The 20,000-nt window shown below is 41.0% G+C and overlaps 1 protein-coding gene across 1 annotated transcript in view; it reads left to right on the plus strand.

Moving 5' to 3' along the window:
- Nucleotides 1-20,000, plus strand: part of LOC143040697 (protein Wnt-4-like) — a 333,549-nt gene that overhangs the window by 146,576 nt on the left and 166,973 nt on the right. Inside the window, exon 2 of the mRNA XM_076212018.1 lies at nucleotides 7,131-7,535. Coding sequence (XP_076068133.1) covers nucleotides 7,131-7,535 — 405 coding nt within the window. The remainder of the gene's footprint in view (nucleotides 1-7,130; nucleotides 7,536-20,000) is intronic.

Genomic DNA, 20,000 nt, shown 5'->3' on the forward strand with positions numbered 1-20,000 from the left:
TGATTGTGGTTGTGTTGTGTAGTTAATGATGACGATAGTGGTAGTAGTAGTCGTGGTTGTGATTCTGATGATGGTTGTGATGATGAGTTTTACATGTGGAAATGGATAAAAAAGAAAAACAGAAATGGATAGAAAGGAGAGATTGAAGTGGATAGAGAAGAAAGATCCTTGAGGGCTGAGGAATGGATGATGGAGGGAGAGGAGGGTGGAGGGTGAGAGGAGGAAGAGGAAGAGGAGGAGGAGGAAGAGGTGAAGAGGACAGGCAGGAGGTCATGCTTGTTTGGAGAAGTTCTAACCAGAAGCGTAATAAAACCTAACTTCAATAAATCGTGCATCCGTGCACATGCACACACACGTACACAGACATACACATGCACAAAAACGTACACGTACACACGCACACGCTGTAGGAGATGATATAACACAAGCTGGATCCATATATGAAATTAAAATGAGGATGGTAATTGGAGAATAAGAGACAGAACCCCTCGAGTGTAGCTCTCTTCCTGTATACTTACAATTAGGTAGATACACACGCACGCACATATCTTACACGTACGCACGGACTTGTACGCATATAGACACATACACGCACGTGCGCACACACATAAAACACACACACACACACACACACACCCACACTCACACACACACACACACACACACACACACACATATATATATATATATATATATATATATATATATATATATATATATATATATACATGTATATATACATATACACATACACACATACACATACACACATATATACACACACACACATACACAAACACACACATATATATACACACACACATACACACATGCCCATAGATCGGGTATACATGAACTCTGATCTCTCATCAGGAAGGGTAACCACTGCCGATCACGAGTCCAACACATCATCCAAGACCATGGTAAATCACACACAGGTTCCAGTCATATGATTACACATCCATTGTACAAGGAGTCGTTTAAATGACCAATTTACCTCAAGAAGTCGTGAATAGAGTCATATCTACTTATGTATACATAAGAGTGGATGCATACATGCATGAATATATTCATGTGAACCAATTGAAGGTCTTCATAGGCGGAAATAATCAGATCGAATGGTTTAGTTAAGATAGATTTGTGTGTGTGTGTGTGTGTATGTGTGTGTGTGTGTGTGTGTGTGTGTGTGTGTGTGTGTGTGTGTGTGTGTGTGTGTGTGTGTGTGCGTGTGTGTGTGTGTGTCAGAAATACCCCCCTGAACTAAATAAAGTTTTCTGGCGTTAGCAAAGATAAAAGATTTAAACATGACATTTAGTTCTCAAGGAATAGATATTGTATAGTTTCACACACACAGACATTATCTCGCCTGAGCATAAGATTAAATTTCCACGTCCGTGTAGACTTACGCATCTAAACATAAACATACATACAAGTATATACACACACACGCATACACACACTCACACACACACACACACACACACACACACACACACACACACACACACACACACACACACACATACACACCAGATCCCTCGCACGTTTGGTAAACGTATACGTTCATACACTCATTCAACACAAGCCCAAATGATAAACACAGATATGAACTTAAGTAAAGTACAAAAATTTTCTTAACCCATTTCCCTTCTACCATCTCCCCCTCTCCCCTTCTCTCACTTGCTCTCTTTCTTCTGTCCTTCCCTCCTTCACCTTCTCTCTTTTGCTCCTCTTTCTCTCCCTATTCTCCCTCCTCTTCCTCCTTCTCTCCCTCTTTTTTGCCCTTCTAATCTCCCTCCTCTTCCTCCTCTTCCTTCTTCTCCCTTCTAATCTCCCTTTATGTCTCCCTCCTTTTCTTCCTATGCTTCCTCCTTTTTCCCTCCTTCTCTCCTTCCTTCCCTCTCACCCTCTCTCCCTCGCTCTCTCCCTTCCTCTTTCCCTCTCATCGCCCCTCTCTTCATTCCTCCCTCTCTCCCTCTCTCCCTTCCTCTTTCCCTCTCCTCGCCCCTCTCACCCTCTCTCCCTTCCTCTTTCCCTCTCATCGCCCCTCTCTTCATCTCTCCCACACTACTCCCTCCCTCGCTCTCTCCCTTCCTCTTTTTCCTCTCATTGCCCCTCTCTTCCTCTCTCCCTCTCTCCCTCCCTCTCTCTCTTCCTCCTTCTCTCTCATCACCCCTCTCTTCATCCTTCCCTCTCTCCATCGCTTTCTTCCTTCCTCTTTCCCTCTCATCGCCCCTCTCTCCCTCTCTCCCCCTCTTCCTCTCTCCCTCTCTCTCGTTCGCATGCTCTGGTTGCGCGCTCCATCCCCGGCCAGAATCCCACCCAGCCTTTGTTGTAACAGGTGGGCCTTAATCCCAGCCTTGACGCGAGCCCCTGTATCCATATAACCCAACCCTTTATAGCCCAAGGGTTCTTCTAAGCTGAAGAAAATCGTTTGCTCGCCTTTAACCAATTAATCTCCTTAAAGGTGGCCAGTTCTTCCTTTTGGATATTCAAAGGTGGATTTATTTATTTATTCATTTATTTATTTGTTTATTGTGTATGTGTGCGCGCGCGCGCGCGTGTGTGTGTGTATGTGTGCGTGTGTGTGTGTATGTGTGTGTGATTCACCATGGTCTTGGATCACGTGTTGGACTCGTGATTGACAGCTATTTCCCTCCCGGAAGAGAGCTCAGAGCTAATATATAACCGATCTATGGGTAATGCTGTGACCTTACACGCACACACACACACCCAACTCCGCGCCTACGAGAGTTGGAGTAACGACTCACAGCGCAGCGATACCGAAATTATTTCAGCCCTGGGCAGGATTCGAACCCGGACCGCCGTAGTGGCGGCCGGGAATTCTACCAATTGCGCCATCGAGTCGTGTGTGTGTGTGTGTGTGTGTGTGTGTGTGTGTGTGTTTGTGCGTGTGTATGTGTGTGTGCGTGTGTATGTGTGTGTGTGTGTGTGTGTGTGTGTGTGTGTGTGTGTGTGTGTGTGTGTGTGTGTGTGTGTGTGTGTGTGTGTGTGTATCTGTGTACGTATCACGATATCATCTGTGGACGCCAACAAGAAAGCAGATTGAGCTGACAAATCTGATGGCAAGTATTTTATACCAGGGTACAACATTCCTCTTACTTCCAGTAAAATAATTGAATAAAAAGTAGATAAATGAATTTATTGATAAACAGATGAATAGAAAAATAAAATAGATTCCTTATGGGCCCAGTGGGGTACCACAGTTCTAATGTAGATAGAATTATTAGCAGAATAAATTATTTAAAAATGTCCAAGAGGTGAATGGAGTAGGGGGAGCGCAGCCATGATAAGGAAAAGAGTGACACAAGATAATGAGAGGAAGATCGCCAGCTCTTTTTTATATTTTTTATTCTTATTCTTTTATTCGTTTATTCATTCGTTTATTTATCTATTTATTCATTTTTCTGTTTATTTATTATCTATTTATTTATATATTTATTTATTTTCGGTTTATTTATTTATTTGTTTGTTTATTTATTTATTATTTGTTTATTTATATTTTTATTCATTTTTCGTTTTATTTATTTATTTATTTATCTATTTGTTTATTTGTTTTTCGTATAAGTCGACCATAGTGAGCATGGGAAAGGCCGCAACCCTCAGAAGCTTTGCACTTTCGCCCACGTGGCAGTACGCGTGAGACAAGGTCGAAACAAGAACAGGTCACTTCACCCCAGAAACAAAAGTAACGATCTGCGTCATCAGGAAGTGCGACAGTGGGCTGGCTGGCACTTTTCGTGCCTTCTCATGACGTCATGCTATTAGTTCTATTTCTGAAGTGAACTGTCCTGTTCTTGTTTTGACTTTGGTTTGGATTTTGCTTGTGGTGGACAAAGTTAAGGAATTGGTGTATTGTATGAACCTGTGCAAGCTTATTATACCAACATACCAAAAACTTCTCACAATACAGACAACCTTATCAAGATTAAGCCACCGTGGTGGGGTACAAAATCTGTATCGTTCCGTAGAGGATAGCCCGGTGCTGCAGTGGACTATTTAGGCTGAACTACATGGGCAGAGTTGGATCCATCTGACTCGATGGATCAAGAAGGAAACGAGTTGGTGTAAATATACATAATTTACACCATTTGATCGTCACATTTCACCTGGACGCTCAGCGCGAATGTAATCATTCTTTTATCGAGTTCAAATATTTTTCTTATGGTGTTATTAAGAATACAAACTTCTTATAGAATATTAAGAATACAAACTACGCGGTAATGGTGCTATTTCTTTATGATTAACCGCTACGAAGATTTTTTGAACAAGGTTTTCTGTTATTGATTCTAAGTGAAAATTACTCCACTTTGCTCGCTCCACGTCAGCCTTGTATGACTGAAAATGTTGGACGCATATCTCTCTCTCTCTCTCTCTCTCTCTCTCTCTCTCATACGCACACACACACACACACACACACACACACACACACACACACACACACACACTCTCTCTCTCTCTCCCTTTCTCTCGCTTTTTCTCTTTCTCTTTCATTTTTTCTCTCACTCTCCCTCTCTTTCTCGCTCTGTTTTATTCTTTATATTAATTTTACCTTTTGGTTATCTGTTTTTTATTTTTCATTATATGCATATATCTATTTCATTTACCTATAAATTTATTCATAGATTTAAGACTCATATATCTATTTATTTGGTAACGGTAGGCAGTGAGGGGTTTTGTTAAACGAGACCCCTCGAGCGCACGCATTTGCTGAATAAAATCATCTGGCGATGGCCAGAACTAATTTTATCAAATGCGTCACCGTTTCGAAGAGGTTGAAGGTTCGCCGTTGTCATGGCAACACATGTGATTAGCCCCAGGGTCCACCCAGTCTCATCGCCTTGTGTCTGTTATGTACTCAGGGCACAGGAATATATAAATATATATACAATATATAATATATATATATAAATATATATATATATATATATATATATATATATGTAAGCGGAATAGGAAACACAGGAGTCTTAGTCTTGAGTTTATTCCTGACTAGTTTCGCAGGTATGCTTTTTCAAAGGAATATGTGTACAAATGGGCTGTGGGCATTATATACATGGGGTGGACCTCACCACCTCTCCGAGTTGTCATAGTTGGTGGCGAATGTGAACATCACATTGTGGCTCATGTAACAATGAAGATATTTTTACAATTAAATATGATAACACTAATACCAAAGAAATTATTAATAGAAAATGTAACAATAGTAATGGTAACGATGAAGATAAATTAATAATATTAACAATAATAACAAAAATGATAGTAGCAATACAGGAAATAATAACAATAAAATAAAAGTAATAATAATAAAAACAATAATAAAAATGATAATACTAATAACAGTCACATCCATTGCAGGGAATTTTGTAAACGATGCTATTGTCACGGTTCGTCTTGGTTCTGTTGGTGGTCAAGTGTCCCTGCAAAGGATGTGACTGTGCATACTACGGAGAGACATACAGAGGACTTGACAACAGACTCAAGGAACACAAAGCGGACATTAGACACCACCGAGAAACCAACGCTCTAGTTAACCACATTGACACAGAGGGACATTTGCCTAACTGGGAGGGTTCCACCATTCTAGCTAAAGGACTACACAAGAAACAACGGAAAATAATTGAATCACTTTACATTGCCAACCACAAAAACACAAACAAGAGAACTGGTGACTCGAAATGGACAAAATCTACCGCGACACTTGCCCTCCAAGAATGGCTTCCCAGACCCCCCGACCCTAAGTAGATACCTTTTTCCCACTTCGACCTACCCTCTTCAGCTTTCTTCCTTTCACTCTGAAGTTCCTCCATGCTACCTTGCCCCAACTTTTTATCATGATTTATTCTTTTAATGCTATTTGTTACTATTTATTTTCAACACTATTATTATTATCATTGTTATTATAACTATTATTTATTATTTCTATATTTATAATTTTATCATTACATTTTTATTTTTATTATTACCATCTTCATTATTATTACTTTCATTATCTTTATTATTATTATTGTTATTATTATTGTTACTATTTAAATATTTAATTATCATTGTTTTCACTATTATTGTCATAATTACTATTAATAATTTTTATTTCTTGGTTATTAGTATTATCATTTTTATTATTGTTTTTATTATTATTACTTTTATTTTATTGTTATTATTTCCTGTATTGCTACTATCATTTTTGTTATTATTGTTAATATTATTAATTTATCTTCATCGTTACCATTACTATTGTTACATTTTCTATTAATAATTTCTTTGGTATTAGTGTTATCATATTTAATTGTAAAAATATCTTCATTGTTACATGAGCCACAATGTGATGTTCACATTCGCCACCAACTATGACAACTCGGAGAGGTGGTGAGGTCCACCCCATGTATATAATGCCCACAGCCCATTTGTACACATATTCCTTTGAAAAAGCATACCTGCGAAACTAGTCAGGAATAAACTCAAGACTAAGACTCCTGTGTTTCCTATTCCGCTTACATCAACCTGTCAGAATGTCTCAACATATATATATATATATATATGCTTTCATTATTTATTTAATTATTTCATTTTATTTTGTTTATCTTATTCCATTTATTTTTTTATTTTATTTTTTTATCTCTTATTTGCTATGTCGCAGCTTCGGTCATATGCCAGCCATGCTGAGATATATATATATATATATATATATATATATATATATATATATATATATATATATATATATATATATATATATATATATATTAGGCTACATTTGTATCGTATTTTATTACAGTATTGTGTTTATTACCTGGGTATGTGTAATGCCTGAGAGTCATGATTTATTGTATGTTTGATTGTATGTTATGTTCTTTATGTATATTCATCCTGTAGTCAATGAAATATCTACTTGCGTATTTCAGATACGGTAATGATTGTCTTGATCAAAGTCTGCATGCATAGTCTTAGGTCTCGTTTGCTCTGCCCATGCCGTCATGCACTGATACCCCTGCAAAATTGAGAGTGAAATTCACGACCATACCCACCGTAGTGACATCCTTGTGTTTATGTCTTTTGGGGGGCAAGTTCCGGCGAAGTCTGGTAAAATGTTTCCGTTTTCTTCTTTTCAGATTTGGTGGTGATCAGCAACAAGACGGAGCGCGCGGCCACGCGGCTCTCGTCGCGGATGATGCCCGCTCCGGCACATTACTACAACGTCTCCAAGGCTGAAGCAGTCTCCTCCAGTAACTCGTCCACTTCCTCCTCCTCCTCCTCCTCCTCCCAAACCTCCTCCTCGTCCTCGTCGTCCACCTCCTCCGCGTCGTCTTCGTCTCCTTCGTCTTCGAATTCTGTCCCGTCGTCGTCGAATACCTCGTCCTCCTCGTCCTCCTCTTCCTCCTCCTCCTCCTCCGCGCGACAAGATAATCAAAAGAGAAAGAGGAAGAGGAAGAGGAAGAAGGGCAGAAGAGGAAAGAAGAAAAACAGTCACAAGAAGCTGAGTGGCTTAGTGGGTCCATACCCGATCGTACCACAAGGTGAGTGGAGGTCGATGAAGACTTTGCCTTAGGCAAGAACACTATGCCTTGATTAAGTACATTAACTCTCGATATTTTGTTGTTGTTGTTGTTGTTTTTGTTGGAAATGCATAAATGTATACGTACACGAACATGTGTACACACGCGTCCACTCATGTACACACCTGCATACACGCACACACACACACACACACACACACACACACACACACACACACACACACACACACACACACACACACACACACCCGCACGCACGCACAAGCTCAAACTCACAGTTGGTAACATTGATATTACAAGAGGTGAAGAGAAATCTCGAATTCAATAAATTCAAGAAAACCAAGAATACAAAAGATGAAAAAGTAAGAGATGCTGTAACGATAGGAGTAAGCGTACAAAACAGATACAAAAAAAAAGGGAAGGAATACATTAATTGGGAAGTAAAAATAGGATGTTGAAATCATCATAAAGAGTACAGGATAAATTAGAAAAGAAAACAAACATTAAGCTTTAGTGGTAAAAAAATTAATCCTGAATGAACTGAATCTAATGATTTGCTGTTAGAGAGATGTGACAAAGAGGAGTTATCGAGTATGAGAAAGAGCAAGAGAAGAAGAAAAACCTAGAAAAAAAAGTATATAAAAAAAACTGGTAGAGGTTAGATGCAATTAGCGCGTTAGACAAGAGTTGCGAACTAAGAAAAATATTAAGATAGGTGCAGAATCCCTTTCACGTGGAAATCCTCACTGAAAAAAGAAACAGCAAGGACCCTTTCGTCATTATGAGAACTCGCTAAGAACAGGCAGAATCCTTTTCATATGGAAATGAGCATAATTCTCGTTAAAAGGAGAAGCAGAAAGGGTCCATTCAATTACTGAATATTGTCACTTACACGCATGGTGTATAAGCTACTAGAAAGATAAATTCGGACAAATGGACTGACCATCTGGAAAATAAATTAAACATGACAATAATTTCGAATAATTCAAAGCAGGAAGAGTCTGGTGCATCTAATCTCTTAAGTAATTGTGATGGAATTCCTCCGGTGTCGGACAGCCTCAGGTACATGTAAATAGATTTGAAGAAAGCGTTTGACTCAAGTACCGCGCAAGAAGCAACTGTGAAGGGTAAAGTGAAAGGTTATTTTTTTTTTTTTTTTTTTTTTTTTTTTTTTTAATGAAGAAGATGAAAAAGGGAATTCGCAAAGAAGACTCGGGTCGGAGAGCTGTTGTAATGGAGTTCCAGTCATGTTCCAATCATGTTCCTTGTTTGCATAAAAGATCTGAGAGAAAGGATGTTTGCAGATGACCTCAAAGAACGAATGGAATTAACAGCGGGTCATCTGAAACCCTGCAATCTGATCTATGTGATATATATGACTGGATTGAAATATGGCGTATGGAATTCAATGCCAGTATACAGGTAAACGTCGACTTACGATGGCATTAGGTTTCGATAGAGCCATCGTAAGACGATTTCATCGTAAGTCGATCCCCAATTTGTGTATCACTCTGTTCCGTGGTCACTGTACCTAGCTTACCTGTATATTAACCACCAGAGATACTGAATATAGCCTATTAAACATGTACAGTAGTTTATTTAATTATTTTTATCCTTTTTACCATATTCAAACACTATAATATGTATTTTCAGTACGGAACTTAAATCTCGCGGGCAACAGCCAATGCCAGCCGTACGACGTGACGTAATAATACTCGCATCATAAAATATAGTCACCGCTTATATCGATCGTTCTCTCTTTCACCCGCGAATTTTGAAAACCACAGAGAATGGGATTCAGGGTACATTTGAGAGAATGTAAAAACACAGGGGCGACTACAATAAATATAATCAAGGACGTCGATATGGCAGCGTCGCGAATCCACTTGCTCCTCATGACGCCTACGTGTGCGGCACCGTATGGAAGGGGTTAAATTATCATGTCGTCGTCGTCGTCATCGTAAAGTCGAACAATCGTAAGTCGCGGCCATCGTAAGTCGACGTTTACCTGTATATCCAAAGGAGAGAGTCAAAGGAGGATAAAGGTACCATACAAACTGGAAAGATTGGAAGAAAAAAATGAAATGGCAGACGATGAGGTTTTACAATGTGTGTGTGTGTGTGTGTGTGTGTGTGTGTGTGTGTGTGTGTGTGTGTGTGTGTGTCTTTACGTGTGTGTATGTGTGTGTGTGTGTGTGTGTGTGTATGTTTTCATGTATGTGTGTGTGTGTGCCTTTGCGTGTATGTGTGTGTCTTTTCATGTTTCATGTGTGTGTGTGTGTGTGTGTGTGTGTGTGTGTGCGTGCGTGCATGTGTGTGTCTTTGCGTGTATGTGTGTGTCTGCGTCTGTGTGTGTCTTTTCGTGTGAGTGTGTGTGTGAATGTGTGTGTGTGTGCGTGTGTGTGTGTTTGCACCTGTGTCTTTACTCAACAAGCGCGTGGAGATCAGTCTCCATGTTAACGAGGTGTACACGTCTGGTTCCACGAGTGTTCCCAGTAGGTGAACACCGCGTTCCCCGCCGTGAACACAGGGCCTCATCTCCAGTCACTTAACTCAGGTACTAACAGGCGATTTAGATGTCGGGTCAGGCTCATTCCCTCAGCAAAGCTCAGAACTCTCGACTTAAGACGAAGACACTGGCCCTCCTCCTGTGTAGTGTCCTCCCGCCCCCCCTTTTTTTTTTTTTTTTCTTTTTTTTTTTTCTTTTCTTTGAGACTTAAGAATATAATTTCCTCGGTGTAAAACGTTTCCTTTGGAGTGGACTTAAGACATCATTAACAAACCAGATGTCCCTGCCTAATGGCCTTCCACAAGTATAAGCCACGGGTTTTCTTCAGTTGAATAAATTTATCTCATGTTAGGGTGAATGTGTAGGACATTGCATGCATTTATTTATTTTATTCATTATTATTTATATTATAATTCTTATTTTATTTATTTTATTTTTATCTTATTTATCATTATATTTTTTTCGCATCCGACCTGGTTATAGACCAAAAGGTCTCCTGTCGTCATGCTCCGCCTTTGTAATCCTTTGTAATCCTTTATAAGACAACAGAACAGACGTAGTAAATGAGGTTATTTCTTAACCCTCCTCGTTTCTCTTCAGCTGAATAAAATTCACAAGAGTTTGCCCAATAAGATATAAAACGATGACACGAGTTATTGAGATAAGTCTAAACAATCCCAGTAAGAATTTTTCATCAGTTGAATAAAATCTCCTGACGACATTAGCCATAATGAATACAAAAAATTACGTCATACGCGTTGCTCGTTCCTCGAGGAAGCCCGGCGTTATCACACTGGGCTATTTTTCCTCCAACCTCCAACTCATCGGCGGAATCGTCCACCAGAATTTTTTCCGCAGTCAAATCACTATGGCAGATTATTTTGTTTTCTCAACAATTTATATAGGATGTCATTTGATATGCTGGAGGGAAATTATTTTCCTCCAGGATATCAGATTCCTTCCCGAAAGCTGCAAATTTGCTCCAACAGTCGGAGGAAAAATAGCCCAGTGTGATAACACTATGTTCATCGTCTAGTGTAGGGTTCAACTAGTTTATACATAGTTCACTATGGAATCTGAACATGAATGTTAAACTTATTATTTTATTTCATCTTTTGATCTTTAATCATCTTTGCATTTTGTGGGATTTTCTTCGCAATGTGCGCTGGTGGCGTAGTAGGAAGCGTGCTGGTCTCGCATTCGCTTAGTTGTGGGTTCGAATCCCGCACTTCTCTCATATTCCCACCAGTGACTGTTATCTGCCCTAACAGGCAGAGTACATTAGGCAAGGGTAACGGCTTCGGCCGCAGCCACTTAACGCTTCCTGGTGTAGGCCCCTCATATTCACCATTTTTTTTTTTTTTTTTTATACTATTATTCAAATTCCTTATGTCCTACCCATACAGAAATTGGATACAGAAACGTTCTCTCAGATGATCTTCAGCTTTGGGGCACACACACACACACACACACACACACACACACACACACACACACACACACACACACACACACACACACACACACACACACACACACACACACACACACACACACAACACACACACAGGCACATACACTTTCCATAGTGCACACCATCACTTAATTTTAATCCAGTCCTAGATTTACTATTATTATTGTTGTTATTATTATCATTATTATTATCATTATCATTATCATCATCATTATTATTATTATTATTATCATTATTATTATTATTATTATTATTATTATTATTATTATTATTATTATTATTATTATTATTATTATTATTATTATTATTATTATTATTCACACACACACACACACACACACACACACACACACACACACACACACACACACACACACACACACACACACACACACACACACACACAAGCCTGAGTGACCCTCATGTGGCCAACCCCTCCTCCTCCTCCTCCTGCTGACACTCGAGCGTGCAAATCGCACGTGTCTTACGTTTGTCATCTCCCTTCATATCCGTCACGCTCTTCACCATTTACTCATATCTCCCACGTTCCTCAACCTCCGGTATCTCCTGTTGCGCATGCGCGCGCATGCTAACGTACACAGTTGCGCGCACACGCACGTACACACGCGGGTATATATGTGCGCATCCTCGCTTATAAACATGTGGTCATATATATATATATTATATATACACGCAAATGTACGCATATACACACGCACACACACACACACACACACACACACACACACACACACACACACACACACACACACACACACACACACACACACACACACACACACACACACATACAATTATGCATGCGTATTTACACGCCCTCATATACTCGCATAAAAACATATACACACACAATTATACATACGTATATACAAGAGCTCATGTACTCGCATGTACACACACACACACACACACACACACAGGGTGCTCATGCGGCCGCAGCCATTTTTGTCTTCTGCACATAAAATCCGAGTTTATATAATTTTGAGTGTGAACCAGATGTGGCTCATAATATTGTAGACGGCACATGAAAGCATATATAATAAAACTCTTAACCAATATAATCACTGAATCATTAAAATCTAGTGACATGTCCTCATGAAAACAAAATCATAAAAGGAAATTACGTATAGATATGCCCGAGGTCATAAAATAATCCAACTTGCTTTAGGGAAAGGTGAATCAAGAAGATTAACTTCTATTGCTACAGAGATACGAAGGTGAGGAGTCTACGTCAGGAGACGCTGAAGCCTTCACCTTTACCCTGTGCATTTTAGGGACGGTTGAGGCAGGTAACAGTCAAGCCTCGTTTACACGGGGCAAGTTGAGAGGCAAGTCAAGTGTGCAAGTTACTTGCCGTGTGTAAACGTCAATTTTATTTGTCAAGCAGATGTTTACACGCGGCAAGTAACTTGTATCAAGTAATTTGTAGTAAGTAACTTGCACACTTGACTTTCAACTTGCCACGTGTAAACGAGGCTTCACTACCGGGAATCGGAAAGGAGTGCGGGGTTCGAACCCACAACTATGCGAATGGAAGACCAGCTTGCTTTTGATTACGCCACCGGTGATGTGATGTGAGTGAATAAAATCTCCTGACGGCAGCCAGAATAAAAAGGAAAGTGCTCCCTTATAAGAAAGGGGCTCGTCTTTAGATAGGGGGTTCTCAAAACTCCACGGGGCGTGAGAGTTGCATGACGATTCTATACAACGTTGAGTTGATCTCCATTTGGTGCTAAAAAACAGCAAGGCATAAACACGGTGTATGTGAGAAAATAGGCTTGGAAACCTTCGAGGTGAAGGCAAATCTGGCCTTGTTGTTCACCTAACCTTTGGGTACTTGGCTTCCACAGTGGCGCCGGCGCCTGGGTGCCAACTGATTTGTTTATATTCGCTCTTCCTGCACCCGTCTCCCCTCCTTTATGTTCGTCTCAACCCCCCTCACCTCACCTCACCGCCCCCTCCTCCCACCTCACCTCCCCCTCCCCCCCACTCACCAGAACTCCAACCCCCCCACACCCACCCTCTTCCGCCCATCAGCTCTGTTCCTTGAGGTTGTATCGTCTGGTGCCTGATGTCTGCGTCTCCTCAACCCTCACTACCCCTCACCACCACCTCACACCACCCCCCCACCCCGCAATTTTTTTTTTTTTTTTTTTTTTTTTTTTTTTTTTTTTTTTTCTAGGCGTAGTGTCTTCTTTCTCCTGCATCATCCATTGTTAGTCATTCTCTTAGCATATTGGTCCTTTTTTCATAGTTATTATTATTTTTTTTTAGTTCACTCGTAGTTTCTTTTTGTTTCATTTTACTCACAGTTTCACGAATGCAGCAGAATGGAGAGGTAGTAGAACACAAGTGATCACCATTACTTTTTGAGTGGAGACTAGTTTTTAATTCACAGAATAATGAAAGAATGATGTTTGATTTGGTCCGTGGGGGAGTGGTGATGACAGTGATAATGACGATAATGACAACAATAATGATATTAGTGATGAAAATAATGATGGGTAATATAATAATAATGATAATGATAACAATGACAATGATAATAATGATAATAATGATAATGGTAAGAATAATAATGATAATAATAATAAGAACAGAAATGAAAATATTGATAATGATAATGATAATAATATTAATAATGATTATAACGATAATGATCATTATAATGAAATGTAGTAATTACCGTATTGAGTAAGTTTAGAAACACTTTGTAATTTGAACGTAAACACGCCATTGGAACGTAGACACATGAAATGGACGTATGATTTAAACCTACACGCCCAATATGAACGTACCTACAGAATTTGAAATTACACAGACGAAAGCAAAAGTTCTTGTAGTCAAGCAAAAGTACAAAGAAGAATAGAGTAGGGATGTTATTCATATCCGTAGATGAAAAGAATAAATTCAGACACATTTGTGTACATGTCTTTGCACAAAAAGTTACTTAGAAAACGTCACAACGCTTGTGCACGACAAGTGGATGCAAACGAAGTCCTTGTGGCACTCCACTACACACTCAGGAGAATTTTTTTTTTTTTTTTTTTTTTTTTTAGGTGGTTCTGTGTTCGAAGCTCGCTGGCCAAGCTGGTTAGGTCGTCGTGATTTGCGCTGAAGGTCGAGGGAATGGCAGTTTGAACCCTGCCACCTACGTAATTAAACCAAAAGCATGGTTCATTAACTTCCACGGTACGAAGTCTTCAGCAAAGGAGTACCATCCCAGCCTACCGATACAGTGGAGTTTGTGCCGTTAAACCATATCATCATCATTTGTTTGTTCCTTGTGTCTTGAGGTTCAGTCTTTCACTAAGCCTTTTATATAGTCTATTTTAGGAACTTTAGTGACACACCTACGGGTTAGAGTCACTGAGCGGTTGCGTGTGAAAGCCTCCGTCGAGTCACTGTAATTGAACCGCAGCGGATGAAACAGCTAGTGTGAACAGGGCCTTAGGGAGATGCTGGGTAGTCTGCTGTCCTCCATTCTCGTGATTTGTCCAAACCACTTAAGCTGTGGGTTCGAATCTCGCACTTCTCTCCGATTTCCAGCAATGGCTATTACCCGCCTCAACAGTCCTAGGGCATAGGGCAAAGACAGCAGCTACTCAGCGCCTCCTGGCGTAGGCTCCTCACCACCTTCTTAAGTGGCTTGTCCCATTCACATAACATTGATAGATGAACAGATAAATAAATGAATAGATGAATAAGTAAATAAATGGATTAATAACTAAATGGATTAATGAATAAATAAGAACTATGATCACTCTCATCTTGGCTACATGAATCTTGTTCTAGCATGTTTTGTAAAGATTCCATCCATTACCTCGTAACCGGAAGTTGAATATTTGCCTCCAATCTGAAGCCCAGGTGATTATTTCTGCCTTATGTGGTATTCGTTTTTCGTTCTGTAAAGAGAATAAGGCTGATAATGTGTTGTTGTATTCATTAATTCGGTTATGTCAGCTCATTATTGGTGTTAAATTCTTCCTTAAGCCTAAGCGTAAACTGAGACGCAGGGGACACAGGCGACGCAGGCGACGCAGCACAGACCAAAGACAGATTTCCTGTTGCTGAATGAAAGTATATTTTGAGCTTTTCCCTCACTTGAAATGTTGAGGCAGTAAATCTAGAATAATTTCAAGTAAGAGAGAAATTCTTAATGTGCTTCAGTTCAGCAACAGGAAGTCTGCCTTTGCTGCGTCGTCTGTGTCGCCTGCGTCTCAGTTTGCGCTTAGACTAAACAGCACACCAAGGTTTTTTGGAGATTTGAGGAGATAAAGTGTAGTATCTTACATTTGAATGTTTGGTTTGGGGGGATGAAGTTTAGTTTCTTACATTTGAATATTTGGTTTGGGGTGATAAAGTGTAGTCTCTTACATTTAAATATTTGATTTGGGGGGATAAAATGTAGTTCCTTACCTTCGAATATTTTATTTGGGGAGATAAAGTGTAGTTTCTTACATCTGAATATTTGATTTGGGGGAGATAGTGTAGTTTCTTGCCTTTGAATATTACATTTGGGGGGATAAAGTGTAGTTTCTTATATTTGAATATCTCGAGGCGTTGTAAATATTACTAGGGTATCTGTTTTACATTTGTTAACGCCCATACTTCCCCTATAATTTTATTTATCTATGGAATGAATCTACCGTGTGTGTTAATTGTCATATCTACGTATGTAAGCCAAAAACCTTCTTATGATCTAATACCCAGCCTCTAGAAACTAGTCTAATGTATTTGGTTGAGGGAGTGGCTTCTATGGAGTCTGTAAGGGAGTCCACGGATCGTGTAAGGGGAAGGGAGTACATAAGGAGGAGAGATGGAGAGTGAATATGGCTTGGAGTGGCGTGTGTCAGGTTGACGACAGGAGGGTGGGGGTGGGGACGGGGGGGGGCGAGGTAGTCCTGTGTTATTCGCTACGTGATCACGCATATTGAAGGTAATTTTGGAATTTCTTTTATATCCTGGCTCCTCCTCCTCGTCCTCCTCCCCATCCCTCTCCTCTTCGTCCTCGTTCCCTTCCCCGTCCTCTTCTTCGTTCTCCTCCCTTTACCTCTCCTCCTCCTCCCCCTCTTTCTCCTCCTCTTCCTCCTCCTCTTCCCCCTTTCTACCTCATCTTTCTACTGCTCGTACTCGTCCTCGTCTCCTCTTCCTCCTCGTCTTCGTCTCCTTTCCTCCTCCTCCTCGACCTCCTCCTCCCCTCCCCTCTTCCCCTTCCTCTTCGCCCTCCTCCCCTTCCCTCTTACTATTCCTCCTCCTTTTCCTCCATTTCTTCCTCCTTTTCTTCCTCTCCCTCGACCTTGCCCATGTACTCCTCCTCCTTCTACTCCTCTTCCTATCATTCCCCTCCTTTTCCTCTTCCTCGCCCTCCTCCACTTCCTCTTCTTCCCCTCTCCCTTCTCCTCTTCCTCCCTCTCCACCTCTACCTCCTCCTCCTCCTCCTCCTCCTCCTCCTCCTCCTGGCCTTTCCCCAGCATCCGTCCTCCCGGCGCCTATCATCCACCACTTGTCCTTCTCCCCTTCTTCTTCCTCCTGCCTTTGACCCCTTCCCTTCCCTTTCCAATTCTTTCGTGGCTTCCCTACTCCTCAGTGGCTTTTACCTTCCTCTCATCTTTTCTTTTCCTTTAATTTTCCCTTCCTTTTGTCCTGTCCTTTGTCTTCCTTTCCCTTCTCTTTCCCTCATTTCCTTTTTCCTTCCCTTTCCCTCCTTTTCTTTTTCCTCCTCTTCTTTTTTCTCTTATTTTCCTTTTTTCTTCTTCTCACTTCTTTCTCTCTTCGTTTCACCCTACTTCCTATGAATTCTTTTACCTTTTCTTTTCTTCACTTCTTGTATCTACTCTTTCTGTTCTTTATCACATTTTATGTATGATTCCCCAATCCTCCTTGTGTTACGTTCTTTGCTTCCCTCACATACTCAGATTTTTAGAATTATTTGCCGCCGCCTCTCTCTCTCTCTCTCTCTCTCTCTCTCTCTCTCTCTCTCTCTCTCTCTCTCTCTCTCTCTCTCTCTCTCTCTCTCTCTCTCTCTCTCTCTCTCTCTCTCTCTCTCTCTCTCTCTCTCAAAACACACACAAAAACACACACACACACACACACACACACACACACACACACACACACACACACACACACACACACACACACACACACACACACACACGTTCTCCTATTAACCTCTTACTATTTCTCTCTCTCCACGAATTGAGCGCCGGCGACTGCTTACCTCCTCCTCCATTTCTTCCCTCCTCCTCTTCCCCCTCCTCTCTCTCTCTTCTGTCTCTTCCTCTTTTTCTTCCTCTTCCTTTTCCACCTCCTCTTCTTCTTTCCCCCTCTCTTCCCCCTCCTCTTTCTCCTCTGTCTCTTCCTCTTTTTCCCCTCTTTCTTTTCCTCCTCCTCCTCCTCCTCCCCCTTCACTTTTTACTCTTTCTCCTCCTCTTCTTTCTCCTCTGTCTCCTCCCCTTTTTCTCCCTCTTTCTCTTCCCTTTTCTCCCCTCCTCCTCCTCCTCTTCTTCTTCTCCTCTTTCTCTTCCTCCTCTTCCCCTTTCTCTTCTCCTTCCTCTGTGTCCTCTTTTTTCCTCTTTCTCTTCCTCCTCCTCTTTCTCCTCGTCTTTCTCTTCCTCCTCTTTTTCTTCCACTTCTTTCTCCTTCCCTGCTGCCCTCGCAATCTCTCGTATACCACTTCTATGACTGTTTCTTCGGTGCAATATTACCTTCAAGGATAGAAGCGCTGGAAAAAACACCCCTTCACTACCGTGCAGAAACCGCGGCGGTACCGAATAGTCAAGGAAAACGTGCGTGGTTGTGTGTGAACGCATCCAGTGACTTACATTGTAATTGAACCGCGGCGACTGAAACCGCTAGTGTGAACAGATCCTATAAGGAAAAGTGCCTCCCGATGCGGAAGGGGGCAGGACCTATTTGTATCTTCCTCGCTACAGAGGGAAAGGGTCACGGGGTGGATGAATTAAATCAGCTGGCGGCAGAGAGTCTGAGATATAATGGACTAACTGGTACGAAAGGGGGGAACACGAGAGGTAAACTAGATTATGTTTTTGTTGGTCCTTGGGCTCAGCTTCTAGATGAACCAACTAGAAATGGAGGGTCACCATCAACGGTGTAAAATCCAAATAGGGTAATGTTACTAGTGGAGTTCCCCAAGGCTCGGTTTTGAGACCCTTATTGTTCATTATGTATATAAACGACTTGGACAATGAGATTGATAGTGACGGGGATGATAAGTGGTAATGGCTATGGAACTGCCCAGTGTAAGCTGTATGGTCTCTTGCAGTCTCCTTCGTTATTATGTTCTAATGGCTGTCTTCTCTAGTTGGCATCAATCACGGTGGTAAAGCCCATCATTAAGGCAAGGGAAGGTGATGATTTGGTTTAACGTCACAAACTCCCCCCTATCAGTAGGCGAGGACGGTATCCATTTCAGATGATTTTGTAGCGTGGAATATAATAAAATATGCCCTTAGTCCAACTTTGCCGGTAGCAGGGTTCGAACCGCCATCCCCTCGACCTTCGCCGCAAGTAACGACGCCCTAACCCGCTCGGCCAGGGAAGATGGGGCGTGAAAAATGGAATGTAATCATCATTATCATCACATTTGTTTTCTATCAATTTTGATGAGTAACAGTTGATGTGATAAAAGGGAATTGCGGGTTCATAAAGCGATTAGGCTGTGATAAATTGTAATTGTTGGTTCTAGATAAGATATCCTGACGAAATTCGACCTTCGATTACTGAATTGAAGAGGTACATAATTCTCGTAAGAAAAATGACGCTTTTTTTTATTGAAAGATTAGACAAAATACAGGTAGCTCTCGAAAGAGAGAGAATACGGAAGTTTACAATATTCAGAAGTAAAACGCCTCCCGAAAATATGTCAGAATATTACACAGTACTTCTGATAACAGGGAGGTTGATGACTGTGGATTGGGTGAAGGGTGAGTGCATACTTTGTCTGGCTACCCCCCTTATAGGCCGGAAGAAGCCTTTTGGTATATAGATAGACTGATAGACTTATGGCATCCAAGATTTTTATCAGAATTTTTTTCGTCTTTAATTCCATATATTCCCAATATAGATAGCTATCTATAAGCTTGAACTCAAGCTGAGACGCAGGCGACACAGGCGACGCAGCACAGACCAAATGCAGATCTCCTGTTGCTGAACTGAAGTATAGTTTGAGCTTCTCTCTCTCTCTTGAAATGCTGAGGAAGTACATCGAGAAGCATTTTAAGAGAGAGAAAAGTTAAAATTTTTACTTCAATTCAACAACAGGAAGTCTGCCTTTACTCTGTGCTGCGTCGCCTGTGTCGGCTGCGTCTCAGTCTGCGCTTCCCCTAACACAGGACCATTTTACTCAGCTGAGAAGACGGGGATTAAGGGCATCAGAGGAATTCGATCGATCCCTAGAGACCCTGATTTGTCCATGAAGTTCCCCTCCTACCCCCGT

The sequence above is a fragment of the Oratosquilla oratoria genome, chromosome 29 (assembly GCF_046742065.1).
Source record: "Oratosquilla oratoria isolate Oo_2021 chromosome 29, ASM4674206v1, whole genome shotgun sequence".
Lineage (NCBI taxonomy): Eukaryota > Metazoa > Arthropoda > Malacostraca > Stomatopoda > Squillidae > Oratosquilla > Oratosquilla oratoria.